General features: G+C 42.5%; 1 protein-coding gene across 5 annotated transcripts in view; it reads left to right on the top strand.

The window, feature by feature from the left end:
• The window catches only part of ANKRD17 (ankyrin repeat domain 17), a 201,272-nt gene that overhangs the window by 45,466 nt on the left and 133,409 nt on the right, over nucleotides 1-22,397 (top strand). The window contains exon 1 of one of the 5 annotated variants that reach the window (XM_019493520.2): nucleotides 11,631-11,753. The exons of the other annotated variants lie outside the window; for them this stretch is intronic. Within the exon in view, the coding sequence (XP_019349065.1) occupies nucleotides 11,700-11,753 (54 nt within the window). The 5' untranslated portion in view covers nucleotides 11,631-11,699. Of the gene's footprint in view, nucleotides 1-11,630; nucleotides 11,754-22,397 lie in introns of those variants that run through there. 5 annotated transcript variants of the gene reach the window in all.

Below are 22,397 nucleotides of genomic sequence, written 5' to 3' on the forward strand. Positions count from 1 at the left end.
TCCCACAAATGTATATAGAAAAAAATGGGCGTGGCGGGTGAGAGCGGTGTAATTTTAACATTTTTTGGGTGCCCCATGACAGATGCTTTTAGAGATAAGAGGTTGCTGAACTCTTAGAGATTTGGACAATTGTTATAAATTCATTCTGTTTAATACCTGACACTTTTCTATGGCATTTGCTTTTAAAAGTATGTAGATAGATAGCTCTTCGTATCTTTAGAACTTTTAGATTTTGTATCCATATGTTAATGTGGAAGTTTATTTTGGTGTTGCAGATTTGTAGTTTGGTCTTCAAGTTGCAGATTTTTCAATGGCAAAATCTTGTTTAAACTGGTAAACGCAGTTGCTGTCCTGCCTATTTGACATTTTTTTTCTGGGCATTCCCATTGTTGCCAAGGCATGTGAATTAACTTACTACTTTGCATCCTAAAATGGTGCCTGAAGCTGAAGTTGCTAGAGGTCTCATTAGATTGTATCAGCCTGTTCCTTTTTTCATGACTTCAGTGTCAGTGCCAAACAGATGTAAAATTGGAACTGTTTGACACCTACCTGTACCTTGAACTGTTTGCTCAAGCTTGCATTTTACTTTAGCTGTATTTATTTTAGTTGATACGATTTCTAGACGTTAATTATTTTTCTTGGTATAGGGTAAAGATTCAAAGTGCTTCACGGTGAATTGCAGTAAGAGCTGTCATAGCCTTGAAATCTGTGAAGTTTACAATGATAGATTTTTTTTTTTTTGCTGTTCAGTGACCTCTGATTTTATTAAGTGAAAATCTGGCTAATGCATGATCTTCCAAGTTGAAATTCTATCTACGCTTTCCTTAGTTTTATCACAACAGTGTTTTTTATTCATCAGTATCATCTTACATATTCCTGAAAGAAGTTTAAAAAAAAAAGTAAATGAGTGATCATTTAAAACAGGGCTGTCCAACTTCAAAGCATCTGAGGACCACGTGTTCCACCTGGCTGCACCAGCAGGGTTGCATGCTGCGGGGGCAGCTCTGTGGTAGCAACTGTGGAGCCTCTCCAGCCTGCATGCTCTGTGCTTCGGGGGTGGGCATTCCCACATCCTGCTGCACCCCACCTCACTTACAGCTTCTTGTGGCCTCCCCTGCGGCACTTGTGCTATATGGGTGCTCTGGGCTGATAGCTTCCCTGGCACCATGGGCCACGCTTTGCTGTGCTTCCATTTAGGATTGGGGCACATAGCACACAGCAGACATTAGGGGAGGGAAGGGGAAGCTCTGAGATCCCTGCTGCTGTTACAACCCATGAGAATAGGAGCAGCAAAGCAAACAGAAGCATCAGCGAGGTGGGAGCCCAGGGTCTACATGTTAATCTGTCATGGGCTGTATGGCCAGTTGAACAGCCCTCAATTAAAAGATGGTGTTACATTTTTCTTAAATTGCAAACCTTTTTGAAACTAACACCTCTTCCTTCTCCCTTCAATCTTAAAATCATGTGTAAATTAAAATCGGAGTCTGTAAAATGGAGCTGAATAAGTAGTTGGTATTTGGAAAGGAAACTTAGAATTAAAAAAAAAAAAAAAAGCCCAGTTTTAACATTGCATACTACAACTTCTGTATACTAGAATGTGTGTTTATCTGCTTTGTTACTGTTCACGACCAGTACTGCTTGATCAGCTGCGAGTAGATGACATAATGTGCTTTTGTGGTATAAGAGTGGGAATTGTCTGATCAATTGTTAATCAAATGGTAACTTTTTAGAAATCCAGGATCTTTCCCTATGGCCCATGCAAACACAAGGTGGAGCTCTTGACATAGAGGATTGAAGCAGAAACTAATAATTTTTTTTAAAAATCAGTCACCAGATGATTAATGTTCATATAGAATAAAGTACCTTAATCTATGGTCTTAATGGTTAAAATGATATTCTCTTTCATTCCTGTAGCTCCATATTGCCCAGTCATTTTCTGTTCAGCTTCAAGGTTTTTGAGGGGCTAGGCTAGGACTGCTCCATGAAATCACCATGCATAGAATAACTTACCTTGGTTTGTGTGTCTTTCACTTTGATTCCTACTGCTTGTTCTGTCAAGTTAGCCTTTAGGTTTAGTACCGTTCATGTCACATTTTGGGATTTCTTTTACTTGTCTCTTCAATTTTTAAGGAATGTGATATTAGAGTTATTTCCAGACCTCTTCTTTTAAATGTTCCCCTTTTCATCTTTCTCACTGAGGAGTTTGGAGGCATTTCTCCATTTTGGAATTAAAGAAATGAACTGAGCATACTGGGAAAAGGAGATATTTGTGAATTGGCAGCTGCTGTATTTGTCACCCCCTTGCCCATGGCCTCACTCCCATGTAGCCCATACTGCTGTCCCAAGCAGGCGGGGTGGACCCTCTTGCAGACAGCAGTGCTGAATGCATTTGGAGCTCCAGAGTACACTGCTGCTTTGGTGCCGGCAGGCTTCCGCAGCTGAGCTCCTGCAGCTGCCAGGGAGCAGCCACTTTTGCAAAGGCGCCTGGTGGAACAGAATGTCCCTCGCGCGGTGCCTTACCCCACCTGTGCGCAGCCCACCATCTCTGGCAGTACTGGTGCTCAGGTCTCTGCTGTATGTGCAGCATTGCCTCAGCAGCAGCACCAGGAGCTGGTAATGGTCCCTTTGTTGCTGAGTGAGGCATCCTATTCCCTGGTGCCCCCTCCCACTGCTCACCAGGACCTGTAGTCTGTTGTGGGCTTGGGCCAGCAGTGGGACGTAGGGAACAGACTATGCTTGTCAGTGTGCTTTGGGCATATGGCCACAATCATTGGCTATGACAACCAAAAAAAGCCGATAGCCAAGATTATAATTTCTCCTTTTATTGGTGCTGATCTGATAGCCAACCAATAGATCAGAGCACCCCTACTTAGTAGTGAAGTGTTTCATAGGAATGTAGAGAATAATTTCTGCAGTGTTCAATAGAAGAAAAATAGAGCTTGAAAAATGTTAATCAACTTAACGGTGTTCTTAAAAATTTAATACCAGTGTTACCTGAATAGCAGAAAAATATTAATTGAATATATTAATCTGTTCACTGAATAATATTCCCCAGACCAAATAAGAGTGTTCAACCAAATAAACATTAGACTAGCAAAAAAAATTATTCAAGGAAAATACATGCAGACTGCTATTCCTTATACCCATTGCTTTTATGTCCTCTTCCTTGCTGAGTTCCCCTCCCCCTCCCTCCAAGAGTTCTCTCTTCCTAAAAACCAAACTGGCCTGCCCTCCTTCCCCTGCCCCCTTAAAATCTACTGTTTTTTTCTTCCTCCCCTCCACCTTTTTTGTAGCTTCGTCCATCAAGATCATGTTCTATAAGCAGTCCTAAAATGTTATCCAATGTGTAAAGGGCAAAAGGTAGGCCTGTAGTAGCCAGGAGAATAAAAGGGTTGTCGCTGTTCACAGGCAGTGACCAGATAAGAAGACAAAACCTCCCACCTCCAGTTACTAGGAAACGGGAGTGCGGGGCTTTTTCAGTACAGTATGGACTTCTTCCATTTAGTTCTACCTTGAATAGGCTTTTGTTTTCAGTATGGCGCTGTCTCGTGGCCCTTTATAGCTGAGCAGTCTTTCATTTGCTTCTTTTAGATGTCTGATATTTAGAGCATCTCCCCTACCTAACATCTGTCTGCTTGAACAAATGATCCATCTCCCTTCTCCCCTGCTTGTCTTTCCCCTTTCAGAAGTATTCTTTATTTTTGTGGAAAAGGAGACCACTGCTACTTTGTGTAAGTTCTAATGTCCTGGTTGCTGCAATGGATAATTTCTTCTCTCTTCCTCCCTTTGCTCTCTATCTTGTACAGCAGTGGAGGGAATGTTGAAAATGGTAGAAGTTCCTCAAGCCTTCATTTTTGAATGCTACCACACAAGTGACCTGATTCTTCTATGGTGCCTTATTCAGAGCTGGCAAACAGCAGTGAAATCTAACAGGCTCTAGTTATTTAACTTTGCTGTAATTTGTAGAAACTTTAAGCAGTAGAAGCACTACAGCTCTTTGCAGCTTTAGCATTAACATTGCATTGGTTCAATATTGGTTTGTATTACGTGGCTTTCTTTATAGCTGTGTGATTTTTAGAAACTTTATTTCAGATGAAAAATTAGATTCTACAGAGTATGATGGCCCATGCTGTGAAAGGTGACATTGCTGAATTGGCCGTCACATCTTTTGGGAGGCTGTTTTAAGTTGGTAATTATCACCATCCTTCAGTCTTGGTAGCCTGACTTGCTGAGTAGAAGTCTTTTCTCCTCTTATTTGCTAGTTGAAGGAAAGTATAGAACTGGTGGAACCAGACTAGTGGATCATATTAGTAGCTGTCAGCCTTTCTGCTTGAGCTGCCTATGTAGCTACCCATAACCATAGTGAAATCTGTTAGGTATCTGGGAAAAATGCAGCTATGCCCTGTGTGTAGGCTGCTCAACTATAGATTCCTTCCCTTCTGCATTTTTAATATTCTAGGGGGCTTATCTAATGCTGTAAACCTGAGGTGTCAATCATAGGGCTCAGGGGCTGAATCTATCGTGTGGAGCCCTGTTACCTGGTTCCTGGTACTGCCTTTGCATCTGAATTGTTCCAGTCCCATGGGCAGGGTCTGGGACATGTGCTGCATACAGTGCTGATTTTAGCTGCTCTGGGAACTGTGCTACACACAGAGCCTACCCCAGTCCTGGAGTAGGTACTACATGTAGTGCAGACCTGGACCAACTGTTTCTATATAACACATGCCTATCTCTACCAGACTGCAGCACTCACTTCTCTCTCTTCCCCCCCCCACTCCCCCTTGCTATTCCAGGTTACATACTGCATGCAGTATGGATCCAGGAGTAAGCATTGGATCTGGCATGGTGGGGAGGTAGGCAGGGTTTATGGGCCCATGGACTGGCCCCTCATCTCTCATCTAGCCCACGAGACCAGGTGTGTGACATTCCCACTCTAGACCAACAGTATGCAATCTTTTCTGGCTGCAGATTGGAAAGATCCACCTCTCATCCAAGTTAGGTAGGCTCTAGGACCTGTCTGACACCAGTACTCCTTCCTGCGGAGGCACAAAGAGAGCACCCCCAGGCCCATGTCTGTGGGCCCAAGCCATAGGTTGGCAACTCCTGCTCTAGACCAGTATCACAGTTCAGATCCAGCCATAAGCTGTTTTATCTGACACAAAAATGGGGGGCTTTGGTCATGGGGGATCTACATTACCCGGACATCTGCTGGGAGGAGCAGATGGCCAAAAAAACTGCTCATGCAGGTTCTTACACTGTGTGCAGGACCTCCACCTAACCCAGGTGGTGTCCAGTCCCACCGGGGTAGTACCTTGCTAGACCTGGTCTTAGCAACAGGGGATGATCTCGTGGGGAACCTGCAAGTACACAGTAACCTGGGAGATGGTGACCATCACTTGGTAGAGTTCACTGTCCAGCGAAGGGTGGGAAAAATATCCAGTGAGGCTAAAGTGGTTGACTTCAGAAGGGCCAACTTCAGTAAACATAGGCTAGTTAGTGAGGTGTTGGAACTCAAGAGCATTGAGCAAATGGGGGTCCAGGAAGGTTGGAGGTTTCTCAAGGGAGTGATCCTTGGGACACAAAAGGAGTCTATCCCCTTACTCAGGAAAGGGGGTAAGGGGATAAAAAAGCCCCCTTGGCTGAATAAGGAACTCCAGAAAAGACTGGGCACAAAGAAAGAGATTTATAGGCAGTGGAACTAGGGGGCAGCCACCAAGGAGGAATACACCTCCCTAGCGTGCTGTTGCAGGGAATCAGTTAGGCAGGCCAAGGCAGGACTGGAGCTTAGGCTGGCTACAACAGTTAAGGACAATAAAAAGTCCTTCTACAGCTGTATAGCAAACAAGGAAGGCGCAAAGTAACATAGGGCCCCTGCAGGACAAATTGGGACAGTTGGTGGTTGATGCAAGGAAAAAGGCGGAGCTCTTCATTGAGTTCTTCGCTTCAGTATTCTTAAGTCCTGACCAAGACAATTCCCCTACCTTGAACACAGATGTTCAAAAGGCACCAGACTGCCAAAGGTTAGTGCTGACTTAGTTAAGGAGCACTTGGAAGGGCTGGATGGGTACAAGTCAGCTGGCCTGGATGACCTCCATCCACGGCTGCTGAAGGAATTGGCCAGTGTCATAGCTGAGTTTCTGGCATGGCTGTTCAAGTACTCATGGTGCTCCGGCCAGGTCCCCGAGGACTGGAAAAGGGCCAATGTGGTGCCCATTTTTAAGAAGGGGAGAAGGGATTATCCGGGTAACTTTAGGCCAGTCAGTCTTACTTCTATCCTTGGGAAGATACTGGAAAAAATCATCAAAGAGTGTATTTGTGAAAGCCCAGCAGGGGAAACTACGCTGAAAGGAAACCAGCACAGGTTTGTCACAGGTAGATCCTGCCTGGCAAACCTTATAGCCTTTTATGACCAAGTCGCACACTGCCTTGACATAGGAGCTGAGGCTGATGTCATCTACCTGGATTTTCATAGTAGCTAGGGTCAGGAGGGACCTGAACAGATCATCTAGCCTGACCCCTGCCACAGGCAGGAATGAATGTTGGATTCACAAGACCCCCAGACAGGTGATCATCCAACCTCCTCTTGAATTTGCCCAAGGTAGGGGCTAGGACCACTTCCCTGGGAAGTTGGTTCCAGATTTTGGCCACCCTAACTGTAAAATACTGCCTTCTGATCTCTAACCTAAACCTATTTTTCATCAGCGTATTACCATTGTTCCTTGTCACCCCAGGTGGTGCTGGGGAGAAAAGGGCTCTGCCTATTTTCTGTTTATTCCCCCTGATGAGCTTGTAGGCAGCCACCAGGTCCCCCCTCAGCCTCCTCTTGCTGAGGCTGAACAGGTTTAGGTCCTTCAGTCTTTCCTCATAGGGCCTGTCCTGCTGCCCTCTCACCAAGCGGGTGGCCCTCCTCTGAACCCTCTCCAGGCTGGCCACATCCCTTTTGAAGTGCGGCGCCCAGTACTGGACACAGTACTCCAACTGCGGCCTGACCAAAGTCACATAGAGGGGAGTATCACCTCTCTGGACTGGCTTGAGATGCACCTTTGGATGCATGACAAGGTATTGTTGGCCTTGCTGGCTGCAGTCTGGCATTGGCGGCTCATGTTCAATGACTCCGAGATCCCTTTCCGCCTCTGTGCTTTCAAGAAGGGAACTCCCCAACCTGTATGTGTGCTGTGAATTCCTTCTCCCAAGGTGCAGCACCTTGTACTTGTCTATGTTGAACCCCACCCTATTCTCATCTGCCCACTTTTGTAGTCTGTCTAAATCTAGTTGCAGCCTCTCTCTCCCTTCAAGTGTGTTCACCTTGCCCCACATCTTAGTGTCATCAGCAAACTCAGACAGCGTGCTTTCCACCCCCTAGTCCAAGTCGCTGATGAAAATGTTAAATGGTGCGGGCCCGAGGACTGAGCCCTGGGGTACCCCACTGCTCACATCTCGCCAGGTTGAGTACGACCTGTCCACCATTATTGTCTGGGTGCGCCCCATCAGCCAATCGTTTACCCATCCAACTGTGCAGGCATCAATGCCGCAGTCACTTAATTTATTGATGAGGATGGGGTGAGAGACAGTGTCAAAGGCCTTCTTAAAGTCTAGAAAGACTATGTCCACAGTGACACCATCATCCAAGGATTTAGTTACTTGGTCGTAAAAGGCAATCAGGTTGGTCAGACAGGACCTGCCTTTGGTGAACCCATGCTGATTGCCCCTGAGCATGATCTCCCCTGCAGGCCCCCCACAGATATGCTCCTTGATGGAATCCAAGAGCTTCCCGAGCACCGAGGTGAGGCTTACAGGCCTATAATTACTTGGGTCCTCCTTCCTCCCCTTCTTAAAAATAGGGACCACATTAGCCAGTTTCCAATCCCCTGGCACCTGGCCAGATAACCACGAATGCTCATACAGCTGGGCCAAAGGCTCCGCGATGACCCCTGCTAGTTCCCTCAACACCCTTGGGTGGAGGGCATCTGGACCTGCAGATTTAAAAATGTCTAGCCCTTTCAGAAGATCCCTAACTACATCTGCACTGACTGAAGGCTTGATAGAGCTTTAAGAAGGCCTTTGACACAGTTTCGCATCTTATTCTCATAGGGAAGCTAGCAGGCTGTGGAGTGGACGCTTACACGGTGAGTGGCTAGCTGGCTTAGGGACCACACCCATAGAGTGGTGGTGGATGGGTCGTTCTCAGCCTGGAAGGAGGTAGGCAATGGGGTCCCTTAGGGTTCAGTCCTTGGACTGGTGTCATTTAATATCTTCAGCAGCGATTTGGACGAGGGTGTGGAGAGCACCCTCTCCAAGTTCGCAGATGATACCTAGTTATGGGGCAAAGTTAACACACCCCAGGGCAGGGAGCAGATACAGGCTGATCTGGACAAGTTGGATCGTTGAATGGCAGAATGAAATAGAATGCAGTTCAACAAAGATAAATGTACTCCACCCAGGGAGGAGGAATCCCCAGTACGCCTATAGGTTGGGCGATGACCTCCTCAGCAGCTCAGTGGCTGAGAGGGATCTTGCAGTCATAGTTGACTCCAAGATGAACATGAGCTGGCAGTGTAATGAGGCCATCAACAAGGCCAGTTGCACCTTGTCCTGCATTAGCAGATGCATGACCAGCAGATTGAGGGAGGTGATGCTCCCCCCTCTATGTGGCATTGGTCAGGTCGCAGTTGGACTACTATGTCCAGTTTTGGGCGCTGCACTTCAACAGGGACACAGAGAATCTAGAGAGGGTTCAGAGGAGGGCCACTCACAAGATTAGTGGCCTCTGTGAACAACCCTATGAGGGGAGGTTGAGAGATCTGGATCTCTTCAGCCTTCACAAGAGACGTCTGAGGGGAGACCTTGTAGCTGCCTATAAGTTTATTAAGGGAGGACAACAGGGAATTGGAGATGCGCTACTTACCAGAGCGCACCTAGGAGTGACTAGGAATAATGGCTGCAAACTAATGGAGAGTAGATTCAGGTTAGACATTAGGAAGAATTTTTTTACAATAAGGGTGGCCAGAATCTGGAATTGGCTTCCAGGAGAGGTGGTACTATCACCTAACTTGGAGGTCTTAAAGAGGAGGCTTGATAGTCACCTGGCTGGGGTCATGTGACCTCAGTTCTCTTTCCTGCCTGGGCCAAAGCGTTGGACACGATGATCCTTTGTGGTTCCTTCTGACTCTACAAACTATGACATTTTGACATGGAGGGTCCTTGCTCATGTGGCAACCAGGCAGCAAGGTGAAGAGGTGGCAACCTTGTAGTGGGAGCAGTGACTATGCTTCCAGTTTCAGCTGTGGCAAAGGCATGGCCAGATTAGAATTAATTGGTTTGTGCTTGGAGCTGAGATTTGTTAAAGCAGTGCCCCTTTCTAAAACATTGCCAACCCCATGCAGAGGATCTTTTGCCTTTTTTTTTTTTTTTTGGTGGGTTGGGGAATAGAGAGTGGAGAGGCTGGAGTTATACAGGGAAGAAGGGTTGGGGAGATGGGACTTACCTAACATTGAGACCTTTGTTTATGTGCATTTTTTGAAAATGGTAGTGAAGGTGGTTGGGGAAGAAATGGGAATAGTTGGGAACTTTTGTAGATTTTGGTCAGGCAGGTTCTTGAGGAGACTGGGGTTGTACGGGAGTGGGTGAAAAGGAGTGTGAGCATGGAGGATGTCAATACAGTATGCAATACAGTACAAACTTTAATATCTTTGGACTTCAGGTGAAAAATTTCACCCATCAATTCCTCTAGTGGAGAGGATATTTTAATAAATAAGCAAACACTTGTTCTAGCACAAGTTATTGGGTCTTGAGAGAGTCCTATTTTTATGAAGACATCCAGTTTTGTTTTTAAAATATCAAAATGGGAGAATTTTTCCAATTTCCTTTTGAAATTTCTTTCTAGTGTTTAGAATTCTAATCTTGATCTACAACTTAAAGTAGAGCAAGTGTCCAAATGTTTTATTCACATAAGATAAAATGTTAAAACACTAATTCAGCTAAATGATAAGCCCTAGGGAACACTGCCTTATCAAACTTCTTATTTTGGAAATTTCTCTCTATAACATAAACAGCACAGTGTTAATCTATGCAGATTGCACAAACCCTGATTGTCTCTAGTACCACTCTTGGAACAAGGCAAAACTAAGTTGACATTTTCCATCCCTTACACATTCTCAGTCTTTCTTTGACAAGTATGGTGGGAGTATGTGTTTGGTAGCATGAATTCATTTTTTTGAATTCCTGGGTCAACAGTCTGTCAGTTTTATTACAGAACCAGAATAGAGAGAGGAAGATAGTGGTGTTAGGCAGAAGGCAGAGCAGTGTGGCACCTTTTATATAAAATTCATGCAGAAAGACGTACAGTTTTGTAGGCAAAGCATTAGATACTAAAAACCAGAATAGAACATGAGAAGTAGATTGAAATAAAACTTAGTGACAGCACTTTGGTTTGCTATTCAGGAAGCCTGTGTGTATTAGTCATTTATCAGTCTTTCCTTGCAAGTGGAGTCAGACTGTCAGGCTCTGGTAGTCTCCAGTCAATATTTAACTTTTTCATATTTCCTTTTTTCTCTTTTTGGCATGGTCCTGGGTTTCTCCTAGGATATCTGCCACCTTCAGTTGGTTCTCTTAATGTTGTGCTCCAGCAGTGGAAGGAGAGCATGGAGGAGAGGCCAGAGAATCTTGAGACCCAGGCAATAACCATTGTATCTGGAGGAAAAACATGATTTGAAGTGGGCTTTGTGTAGGCACTGAGTTGGCCAAGAAAAGGGCAGCAATTTTTAAAGTATCTCAGTATAACACACCCCAAGGAGAGAACACTTTGGGAATTGTGCTGTAGGGTGGAGGTGGTTTGAGTTCACTTCAGACTACTGTTAGAGCTTTGCACCTGATTGACGATGCTTAGTTTCTAGAGTGAGGTACTTTGAGATTACAAAGGACAGTGTTCAAGTGTTAATTTAGATGAGAAAATTTTCAGTAGGAGAGACTTGCAGGGAGATCGGGATAAATGCATGGAATTTTGTCAAGAGGCAAGAAGGTAACCTGTGCATAGGAAACTGAGTGCTGAATCAGATTGATGAAAAACAAGATTTAAATAGGTTTTTCAAAGACCATTCTGTCAAAAACTAGAATGAAGCTTACTATGAGAACTTACACAGATCAGACGTTAGGAAGACTTCCTAATACCTAAGGAATGAACCGGAGTGGCTGTTTGTTCTGTATTTTATCAGATGCTCATCCCCGTTGCTTTCTGTCAGAATGCCTGAGACGTGTTGAAGTGGCTTGTAAAAGCATTTTTCTACAGCAGCATTTATTCTACAAACCTTTGCTCCAGATACATTTATATATCACAGAACGGCGAGTCTGGGGTGAACGAACCCAAGAAGGCTGACGCTTCGGAATTCTTGTTTTAAAAATGTTGAATTCACCTTAACTTAAATACTTTACAATAGTAATTATTAAAGAAAGTTGTCTGATTTGTTTTCTGTGGTTGGGTTTTTAGCAGGAGTGTTTCTAGTACAAGTGCAGCTGTGTCTTTAAAGAGCTTTGTGAACGGATCACCCCCGCGGTGTTGGTAGATGCCTGGCTTGTGAGTGGCCCAGCTGCTCCAGGCTGTAATAGAACATTCCATTTCCTGTTCCCTTGCTGACACAGAGGAGTGTTCCTGCTGGCAGTGATCTAATTGTAGTGCAGTAAGAAACATGGCAGTTTGATAAAACATGGTGGAGACAGCAACTGAAATGGAAGCATATGTTCTAGAAGACATTCTTGAGGTAGGGTTACTTTTACACACTGCAACGAAAGAGGAAGCCAGAACAAAGACATTGATCTGCTGGAATTTGCTTATGAATTAGTCTGTGGACAGAGAAGAGGAGGAAGTTAGGCGTTAAAGCAAGGCACACAGTCCTTGTTCTGTGAGATGTGACAGGATTGGCTCCGGCTACAGATTTTGTTGAGAATTAGTGTAGTTGCAGTGTACCATTTTTGTAAATTGTCTTGTAAATTGTATGCGGTAGAGAGGAATAAAGAGGGAGCCTTTGACTTTATAAAATGCCTGCATGACCTTTAGATTAACTCATTAGAAGGTGGGATCTGCAAAGCAGCTTCCAGAGGGTTTAGTTTCCTCTCTGTGGCATAGCTCATTACATAGAGGCCTAAGGTAGTTAATATTCTGCTGTTTAAAGAAGGTGTTTTTTTTTTCTGCGAATCAACATGCATTTAAAATCTGTTAAAAATGAAAAATTGTAAATTACTAAATATACTTTGGTTCACATTGGAAATGCTAGAAATGTTTTTTCCTCTCCTGGAGCCATGCCTGCTTAGATAAAATATCTTATTTTTAGAGAGTAATCGGAATTACATTGTAAATTGTAAAATGCCGAATTTTGATTGCCTTCTTTTTGGAACATTTTATATATATATATATATATATATATATATATATATATATATATATATATATATAAAATAAATAAATAAATAAAAATCTCTTACTGCCTGGAGAGAGGTCACAGTTCACCAGATTTTATTCCTGTACTGTAATGGTCTAAAAATAAGCTGTAGTTATCAATCGGGTATCAATTGATTTTTGTGTGCTTTATTTCTTCATATTTTTTTTAACAATTTCTTATTTAACAGCCTCTGAATACAATATTGAGTTACTGCAGTTTCTGAGCTACCAATTTGACTTACAGATCTGTTTTTCTAGGATGATAGAACTAAAAAAAGGCCAAAGATATGACTAGTTTTTCCTTTGGTATGTGGAACACTGGTGTTGAGAATTCTCAGTTGCTATAATGCTGCAGAGGTGGGGGGAAATGAGGTAGAGGAGATAGGCTGCCTGCGCATTTTAAAGTGCTGCATGATCAATGAGCATTTTCTGGAGCCCCTGTGTGTGCTTGGAGCTGACATTGCAGTATGGTTCTTATAGCATCTTGCTGTTCTGCAGAATGAAACTGATTGTGCTGTAATTTTGTTTCTTCAGTATCATTTCTTTTCTCCTGAAATTAACGTACGATAGAGAGAATTTTATATTTTACTCCTCTCCATTTAAAAAAAAAATATTTGTGACCTGATTCTGTTTGACTTTCTTAACACAGAAAGAGATTTTACTTCATAGAGTAAATGATAGCTCCTCTTTTTTGGATGCATCTCCAATCCAAAATACTGATTAACTTCCCCGTAATACCCACGTGTGTTAGTTTAAAGTGACACTGCTCCTATATTTGCTTTTACATCTAGATGAAGCCTGACATTCCAAGCATTATATCCCTTCATACTTTCTAGAATATGGAAGTAGGAATAAATCAGATTAATCTCTTTTACTGCATTTTTTACAGTTTTGCTAGCAAAGTGTAATAGCTGGTTAAGTGCTCAATAGATGTGCGCTGTTCCATTTTTTTTCATAAAAAATAGTTCATACTTAATCAATTTTTTTTTCCTCAAAAGTTAAATATTTAAGAGTGCTTGCAATTGCACAGATTTTTCTAAATAGCATTAACTTTGACTCTGGTCCTGTTATAATGTTACCAGTTGGCCTATAAACATTTTTCAGTTGCATTAAAAACAAACACAGCATTAGTGTTAACTTTGTTCCCAAATCCAGTTTTAGACTCCCTTGTTCCCATAATATGTATGTATCCTCATAACTATCATATTTACTTGAAAAGAAGGTGGCCCTCATTATAATAAGACAGCCCCCCAATAATTAGATTTTATATATGAAAAATGTGTTACCACCTTCCAGGTATAGAATCTAATTATTGGAGGTTTTTCTTGAATTCGTCAACCTCCTACTGCTACAAGGAAAATAAATTTGGGGGGGTCCGATGTAACTCCTTTGCCCCCTGCTTTGCCACAGCTTATTTCCTCATCAGCCCCGTCCCCCTCTCCTTTCTATTAGACCCTGTTCTCTCTGAGCATGTGGAAGAGAGGAACACACCTGAAAACAATGACCTTGAAATTAAACATGGCTGTACCAATTTGCATAGGGTACCCATAGACTTAGTTCATCCAGAGTTAATGTATGTTGCTGCATTTTTAAACTGCTGCGAATTTTAGCATAGGCACTCCATAAACATACCCTTTAAGCAGCATTTTGGTACCTACTTGTGTATAGAACAAACTGTGTATGATATTAGTCCAAAGCCAAAGGCTTGTGATTTTACCATATAGTTTATTGGGCTGGGCCCCACCAAAGTCAAACTTCAAGCCATGGTGACCCCACAGCTCAGCACCACTCAGTATGTGTGTGTACTCTAGATGCGCCCACCCCCAAAAGGATCCATGTACTAATTAGACCCCCAATCATGACTGGAACCTGATGTTCTTGTTATGGGTCCTGGGATGCTCAAAAAATGTATATGAAGATGAGGAGCAGGGCAGCATGGTCCAGCTCCACATCATGGAGGACACGGCCACGCTGATCATCAGGGATCCTGTTTTTCTCTGATTTAAAAAATTCCTCAATTTTTGGTTAAAGAAAGGTAGCCCTGAATTCACATTTTCCCAGGATTTAAATGAAACACGTCTGTCTGTCTGTCTGTCTAGATATAAATATATCTATATAGTGGTATTTCATTTTAATCTTGGAAAAATGGGGATTTGGGGTTCCTTTTTTTAAACCGAAAATTGGGGATTTTGTTAAATCAGAGAAAACCAGGGTCCCTGTTGATCATATGCGATAGGCTGAGAGGGGCTATCAGAGGATTTCTGGGTGAAGTGTTTGGGATTGTGTTTGGTTTTGTTTGCCAGCCATTTAAGGCTAGTGAAGAAACAGGAATAATTGGGGGTGGGGGAAAAGTGACAAGTCAGCTGTGGGAGTGAAGAGGAAGTTGAAATGTATGCAGTGTTGTGCCTCACCATGACTTGAAAAGAGAGTTGGTGCTGAGGGGGACTGCACTTAATGGGTTCTGCCACTGATTGATGTCTATTTTATTCAGATGAGCTAACCTAATCTATCATTGTGGTAACTTCCCATCAGCATGTTTGCCCAATATGGGCCAAGTGTTTTATAGTCATGCTCAGTATTGGCTGCATTTAATCAGCTTCATAGTTGGTTTCTGTTCCTGAGCACATGCTGCTTTTGGCAGTAGTTTAATGGTAGACAAGGTATTTAGTTAGGTTATTCCTGTATGCAGTTATAAGACAAAGGTTTTTTTTTTGTGGGGGGAACTTCATCTTGTAAATATGGTAATATTTTGGAAGGTATGGGGGCTATTCATAATATGGCATAATTTTATTAAAGCAATAAGAGGCTATCACGATTTATTTTTACAGATTCAAGCTTTTTTATAATGAAACTTTAACTTTTTTACATAAAGCACTTTTAGTGAGTGAATCTTTAAGTCCCCATTTTGGAAATATTTCTGTTCTAGAATAATCATTTCTATCCTTATACACCTGAAATTTGATTTTTATTTAAAATTTTTTTAAATAAATATTTTATTGAAGCTTTCCTATTTTTAAAACATGATTTTAAAATCCTTGGCTTTGGGGAAAATTTACTTGCTTGATATTTGTTTTCTTGTTTAATATTTCCTCACAAGATGTCACCATTCTAAAATCCAGACCTTTTACTAGGTTTGGGTTAACAAATCTTGTCCACTTTGTGCAGTTTCATTGAAATAAGTGGGACTGCAAGGAGATGGAACAGGACAGATTTTTATTTCTGACTTCATGGCACCCAGGGTAAAATTTGAAAAAGTTTTGTCCTTCATTGATTTACATTCCCATGAGAAATAAAAGCTGTTTTCCTAAAATGAAATATTTTATTGAAAACTCAAGGGAAATTTTCACGTGGCATATTTTAAATTGGAAAACTAATGCTTGTTTTTTATATGTTTCTGTAATCTTGTTCTAAAGGTTTTAGATTAAAACAGGGTTTTTTAGCAATATTGCAGTAAGAAGATAGTTACTTTATTGGCTTTAAAACTGACTTTTATAACTTTTCATTGCAAAATAAGTGGGTTGTTGGGGACAGAACTTGTTTTTAACAATATATATTTATATATTTGGGAATAATAAAGGAAATGGTGACCAAATAAATCTTAGTTTGCTATTTCAGCTTGTGGCAGTTTAAAAGCTTTTCTTGAAAATATTTGTTAAAAAAACTTTTGGGATGTGGCTTCTTTCTTAAGGCTTGTGCTGGTTTTTGTCTACTGATTTCCTTTTCTTATATTGGTTAAGAGCAAGGGTACTGCCTTGTGGGTACTCCTTGGTTGGAAAAAGGCATCACCCTGACAGAAACAAAAGAGGGGATGGTAGGACTTGGGCAGCCTCCACTCTTCCACACTCTTGCCTAAGCATATGTGTTGAAGGCCTTGGCGTGGTAGTCATAGGGCTCTGTACATGTGCATTCATTAGGCACTAGAGGTGCACCAATATATATCGGTTGCATATTGGATTGGGACTGATAAAGGAAAATTAACATGATCAGCTTTCTTCCGCTGGTGTAGCTGATAATGTCATGGATAAATGCCTTGTTCATCCACGCAGCCATGCACACATGCATGTGGCCAGGAATGCAGCCTGGCAGCTTGGAGAAAAGTACCCTAAGGGTAGGTCTGTTGTGGGGGGCAGATCGGGGTCCCCACAGTGGGGCAGGGGTAGGTGCTGCCTAGCCAGGGTGGCAGATGGGACCCCTGGATTTGTTTATGGGGTGGAGGCAGGCTGCCCATTGTGGGCTCAGGGCCAGGGGTTCTGCCAGCCTCTTCCTGGTGGGGGGGACTGGGCCAGGGCTGTGCTCAGAACAGGTGGGAGCAGGGTGGGCTCAGCTGCATGGGGCATGTGGCAGCGGCGGTGCTGGGGGGGGGGGGGGGAGGGGGGCTAAGGCAAATTTTGGGGTGGCTATAGCCCTCTCCCCAAGCCCCTCCCTAGCTCTGCCCCTGTTTAGGGCACTCCACTCTGCTGCCTTTCCTTTGCAAACCCCAATTTTTATTCACTCTGGTTGCAGTTTTTACTTGGACATAGATAGTTGATTTGATCTGCCTTGCAGCAGTCCCAGTATGCTGTCTTTCAGCAAAGGGAAGAGTTTCTTTAGAAGGCTAATATGGAAAGCATGGTCCTATTTTCAAGGTGCTGGAAGACAGTCTCTTTCTAACTAGGATTCAGACTTTTTGAAGCGTTTGTCTAAACAAGGAGTTAGAATGTAGCTAAAAAGTATAATGAATGCCAGTTTGATTTATTTATAAAATGTATATCTTCCCTAAAAAAGGCTCAGGTAATATGCAGGGGTTTAATGAGCTCTAACTAAGAGGCATAAACTTGCATGCCTTTGGTTAATTTGTCCACCCAGGAAAGCCAAGACTCTAAGTTGCTTGGTTGCAAATTTTATTCCCAGTAGTCATAGAAGTTAGCACGGCAGTTGTATTTTTGGGGTCCTAAACCAGTTTGAAGCTCTGTAATGGAGCTTTAATACAAGTCTTGACTCTTATCAATACGTAGTAATCTTAGTGTTAAACTTTTCATAATTTGAATTTTAGAACTACATTTTCAAATTTCATATCCCCTGTTATTTTTGGTTTTTTTTCTCTTGTATAGGTCTTTAGAGCATTTTATTTTGCTTTTTTTGTTTTCCTGCTCTCAAATGCTGATCCTTGCATTTTTTGGCCTTTGTTTATCTTGTTTGAGCTTTCCTTCTGTGCTTGTCTTCACTTCTTCTTGACTTTAAATAGAAAAAATTAATTTTAGAATAAAATCTGTCCTGGCTACTCATGCGCCCCAGCATTTGTTCTTTCTTTTCTGCAGTTTAATTACATGCCCTCTGTCAGTTTCAGTTTGTATGAGAACACCTTGTTCTCTTAGTTACAACAGATATGGCCTAGTGTTGATTATATTGAATCTATGATCAGGAGGAGCAGGGCCATGACCAGTTACCAAGACCAAGATAATTTAGTGTTTGAAGTTTACAGACCTTTCAAGTCTTGAACTGGAATCTCCAAGATTCAATGCTTACAAGTCCTTATGTAAAAAAAAAAAAAAAAAAAAAAAAAAAAAAAGGTTTTGACTGCTTATTTTTCTTAACTCTTATTTTACTCCAAAGTTAGTTTGACATGTTTATGTAAGTAAAATGCTATGATTGAAATGTTAGTACAACATTACAGAGCTGTGCACTTACCCACTTTATTAATATTGTTGTTCAGTGCTGACATCTGAAATTCTGAAGTAGAACTAGGACATAGTTTACTAATGCTTCACAAGTTACACATGCTTCATTTTATTTTGAATCTAACTAATGGGCCATACAAATTAATCCTTCAATATAGTTGGACTTGTCACAGTGTGTGTTTGGGCTTAAGTACAGTAAAAATGGTCTTGTGTACCAAGTACAGTGCTACAGTTGAACAAGTGAGAAACGTTTCTTGTTATACTTCCCTCAAGGATGGTCTGACTTTAGAGTTTACTAAAAGGTAGAAGAAATGCACCAATATATCAGTTGCATGTCGGATTGGCACAGATAAAAGGAAAATTAACATGATCAGGTATCGGCGCTTTTTGGTTGTTGTAGCTGATAATGTTCTCTGATAATTAATTATGCAGGGGGCCTGGACAACTGGGTTCCCTCTTGCCCCAGGGGTGGGGCCACTCAGACACCTGGATTCCTTCCTGCAATCAGGGATGACCCCAGATATACACCCCCATCCCATCACCAACGGGTCAGGCTGGAGAGGAGCAGCTGCTGTGGTGTCCCAGGAGCTAGCAACAGCACAGCACAGACTGCAGGCTGGGGCCGCAGGTGTTGTAGAAGGTGCTGAAAGCTGCAGATGTGACTGGGGAGGGGCAGGTGGAGCTGCCTTGCTTGTCCTGGCCCAGTGTGACTTAACCCATAGGGCCTGGGGGTTTGCACCCCCCCCCCCCCGGGGTTTGCATCAGGATCCTTCCCCTGGCAGGAAGGAAGTCTCCAGGAAGGGGGGGGGGGGGCTTCACTTTAATTAGAGCAGCTCGAAGAGCCACTTTAATTCAAGTGCCCAGAGACCACCCAGCCCTGAGCAGCCTCAGGCTCAGGCAGCTGCCCCCAGGCTGGGGTTGAAGGGCAGGAGCTGCAAGTGGTATGGGGCACTTATTTAGATATGCTCTGGAAGTGGGGGAGGCGGTGCTTTAATTAGAGCGGCTCTGAGAGCTTAATTAAAGTGCCACTGTATTACTGTTCCCATGCAAAGAAAGGGTGGTGGGGGCACTTAAGCTTGTTCGACGCACTTTATTACTAAATATCAGTTATCGGATTGGTATTGGCCAATATTGCTGCTTAATATAATCGGCATCGGTATCAACCAAGAAAATCTCTATTGGTGCACCCCTAAAAGATAGGTTTTTACAAAAATGTTAAACTGAAAACAAAAGAAACTCCCAGATGGTTTTGAGTGTTCTAGACCAGAGGTCAGTAATATATGGCTCATGGGTTGGATCTGGCCTGTAGATCTTGAGAGCTTTGCCTGTGCTTTTGCAACAAGGAACTTTGCCAGGTCTGGGTAGCCTCCAGCTAGACCTGCACCTCCACCACTGCTACTGTTCCCCACCCCACAGCACTGATTTGATGTGGTCTAGGTGGTTGTGGCAAGAGATTTTTTCCTGTACCAGGGGCAGGCAGCTGTGCCTGTGCCATCACAGCTTCCCCCAACCCCTCACCCCAGGTGCCGTTTCCAGCCCATGGAGAACTGTGCTGGAGCCAGGCGTCTGAAAACTGCATCCACACTGCTGCTTCCCTCCCACCCCCTTTCCTCCTCTCCTGGGCTGTGGCATGGGTGCAGCTTTCAGCTGGTAGGGAGCTGCATTGGAGCTGGGTAGCTTGTAACTGAGCCTGCGCTGCAGTGGGGTAGCGGCAGCAGCACAAACGCAGTTTTCAGCTGCTCGACTTCACAGCTCTGTACCAGTAGGAAGCTGCACCTGATTCCTGGCCTGTGCTGGACCATAGCCAGATTGCTGGGTCCTTATTTATACTATTACTTTCCCGTTTTCCATTTTGAGCCCCATCCCCCACAACCCCGAACAACTTCCACGCTGACTTTGCTGCCTCTTAGAGGCAGAGTGGAATTAACAATGCTGTTCATTTTCACTTGGAGCCTATAGTGTTCCAAATAGCAGTACTGAAAATTACCAACCATCTATTAATTTGGAACTTCTGCCATTTCAAGAAGCCAAATGGAAACAAACCAGAGCTGTTTTCCTGTAGGTTTCTGGGAGCTGTCTTGCATCAATTTATGATTTATTGTTTTTGGAAAGCTTCTTTTTAACTTTAAAGGCTTGAAACTTAAGGTGAGATTTTTCAAAAAAGCTTGTTAACTGTTTTAATATGCAAGTAAGTTCCGAGTTTTATAGGAGCCATGTTGTGCTGAGCTCTTGTGACTTTCCTTCCCCCTGAACGTGGGGGAAGGAAGGTCACAAGAGGGGGTTTTGCTAGTTTTATTTAACAAAAGATTTAATATGCAGAAATTGAAGGGTGGAGGCTCCTCTGTCTCAAAAGCAAATCTCTGGCTCAGGGAGCAAGCTTTTTCAAGCACAGCTGTTGTCTTGTCTCTAGGATGAGTTGCTGGTTCTGCATGTTCATCTGGGTTTCTTTTTGTCCAAGACTGAAATGAAACGTGGTGGTGTTCTTCAGTTTACTTTGAATTGTTACATAGCAGCAGTAATTTTATGCTTCATTTGTGGAAGGGCATGCATGCAGGCATATGTAATTCCTCATATGCCCTTTTCCTGAAGACTGTGGGTTGTAATGAGGCATAATGAAGCTACAGGTGGAATTTTGTAGACTGGACAACCAAATCAGCTGCTGTTAGCAGTTGAGTGGCATTTTTGACAGAAGAGTCTTGTTTTAACAGTAAATGACATGAAGTCATTAAGCATGTCTAGTGGAGAGTTTACAAATTTTAGAGCAACATCTGAATCCGCTTGTTATTGACCAGGCCTGCTTTCTCATGTCCATGCAGTATTCATTGCTTTTATTTGAACACACCTTTTTAAAAATAGAAAACATTTTTATAGGGTGTGACACTTCAAAGAAGCAAACATTTTCTAGAAGTGAAGATTTTTGTGGACATCTTTTGTTGGACTAACTGGTATAGTTTGAGAGGGTAGCCAAAGCTTGTCTGCATCCACTATACCCTTCCTGAGGTCTGACATACTTTCCTCATTTCACTAACTGCCATGTCTTAGGAGAAGGGTGGATAAAAATTTATGGTGTTTTTTTATCAGGTTTTTTATTTAAATTAGATTTTTCTGATTTGTTTTAAAATTAAATTTATAACTAAGTTTTCCTTTTTAAAAATAAACCAGCCTAAAACAAAATTTGAATTTAATATAGCATTGGCTAAGGTATACATCTACATTTAGTATGTTGTATTAAAATAATTTAAATACAATACATTAAATCAATAAGCCTCTATCAAACACTCTGGAGTTAAGGCTGATTTTCTTCTATACAAGAATGAGGAGGAAACATCTAATTTTTGAGGCCAAGATTTAAAAATACAGCACAATATTTCACACATTAGGGGCTTGACCCTGCAAGGGATGTGGGACCTATACTGCTGAATTCAGAGGATCAGCAAAGTCATTATCACAGATATTGGAACCTGCCCTCTGACACCATCATGAGTATTTTTTGATCAGGATTATCCACTGACCCAACCTGGAAAGTGTCAAACTCCTGTTTTTTTCTCTCTACCTGAGCTCTGATTAACCTGGCTTTCAAATTATGTATATAATTCTGCACCATAATGGAGGCTTATTCTCCAGCTCATGAGAAAACAGCGATCTGCTCAGTAACTACCAAACCCTGTGTTTCTGAATGGTTCTAGGTACTTCAGTTAAATGGCCTTTCTTGGTCCCTTTGCATATGCAGAGACATGTAAACATGAACTTCTCAAGTGCTCTCTATCCTTGTCCTTAAACTAAAACATTGCAGAACACAAGGCGTGTGGTTATAATAGCATAAATCATGGATTATTGTGGGGAGGTTGGTTGCGGGGGACGGTGGGGGGGAGGCAGTGGTGTGGTGGGTTGCCACAGGGAATCTCTTGTGAGGGAGAGAGTAAGGAGAGCAGTGTGTTTAATGGAAAGGACAAATGCTGGGCTCAAGACTGTATAAAACAAACAAACAAACAAAAAGGCACAACACTGGAGTGTAGACTAGTCTTGATTTGAACACCTGGAAACTGAAGGAAAAAACTGCCCATGGCTGCAGGTTACAAAAAAGACGCTATTTGAGAATATTAAAAAAAAAAAAAAAAAAAAAAAAAAAAAAAAAAAAAAAAAAAAATTCCCACGCGACTGGGAAAAAGAGGAACACCAAATGTAAACAGTGCAACAAGGATGCAGGGCCTGGAAGTTTGAATGAAGCAACATTATGAAAAATGCTTCTCAAAAGTCAGTGAACTTGAAGATGGTGTGTGGACATGTCTAAGCCATCTGGAGTAATTGGT

This window comes from Alligator mississippiensis, chromosome 2 (genome assembly GCF_030867095.1).
Source record: "Alligator mississippiensis isolate rAllMis1 chromosome 2, rAllMis1, whole genome shotgun sequence".
NCBI lineage: Eukaryota > Metazoa > Chordata > Crocodylia > Alligatoridae > Alligator > Alligator mississippiensis.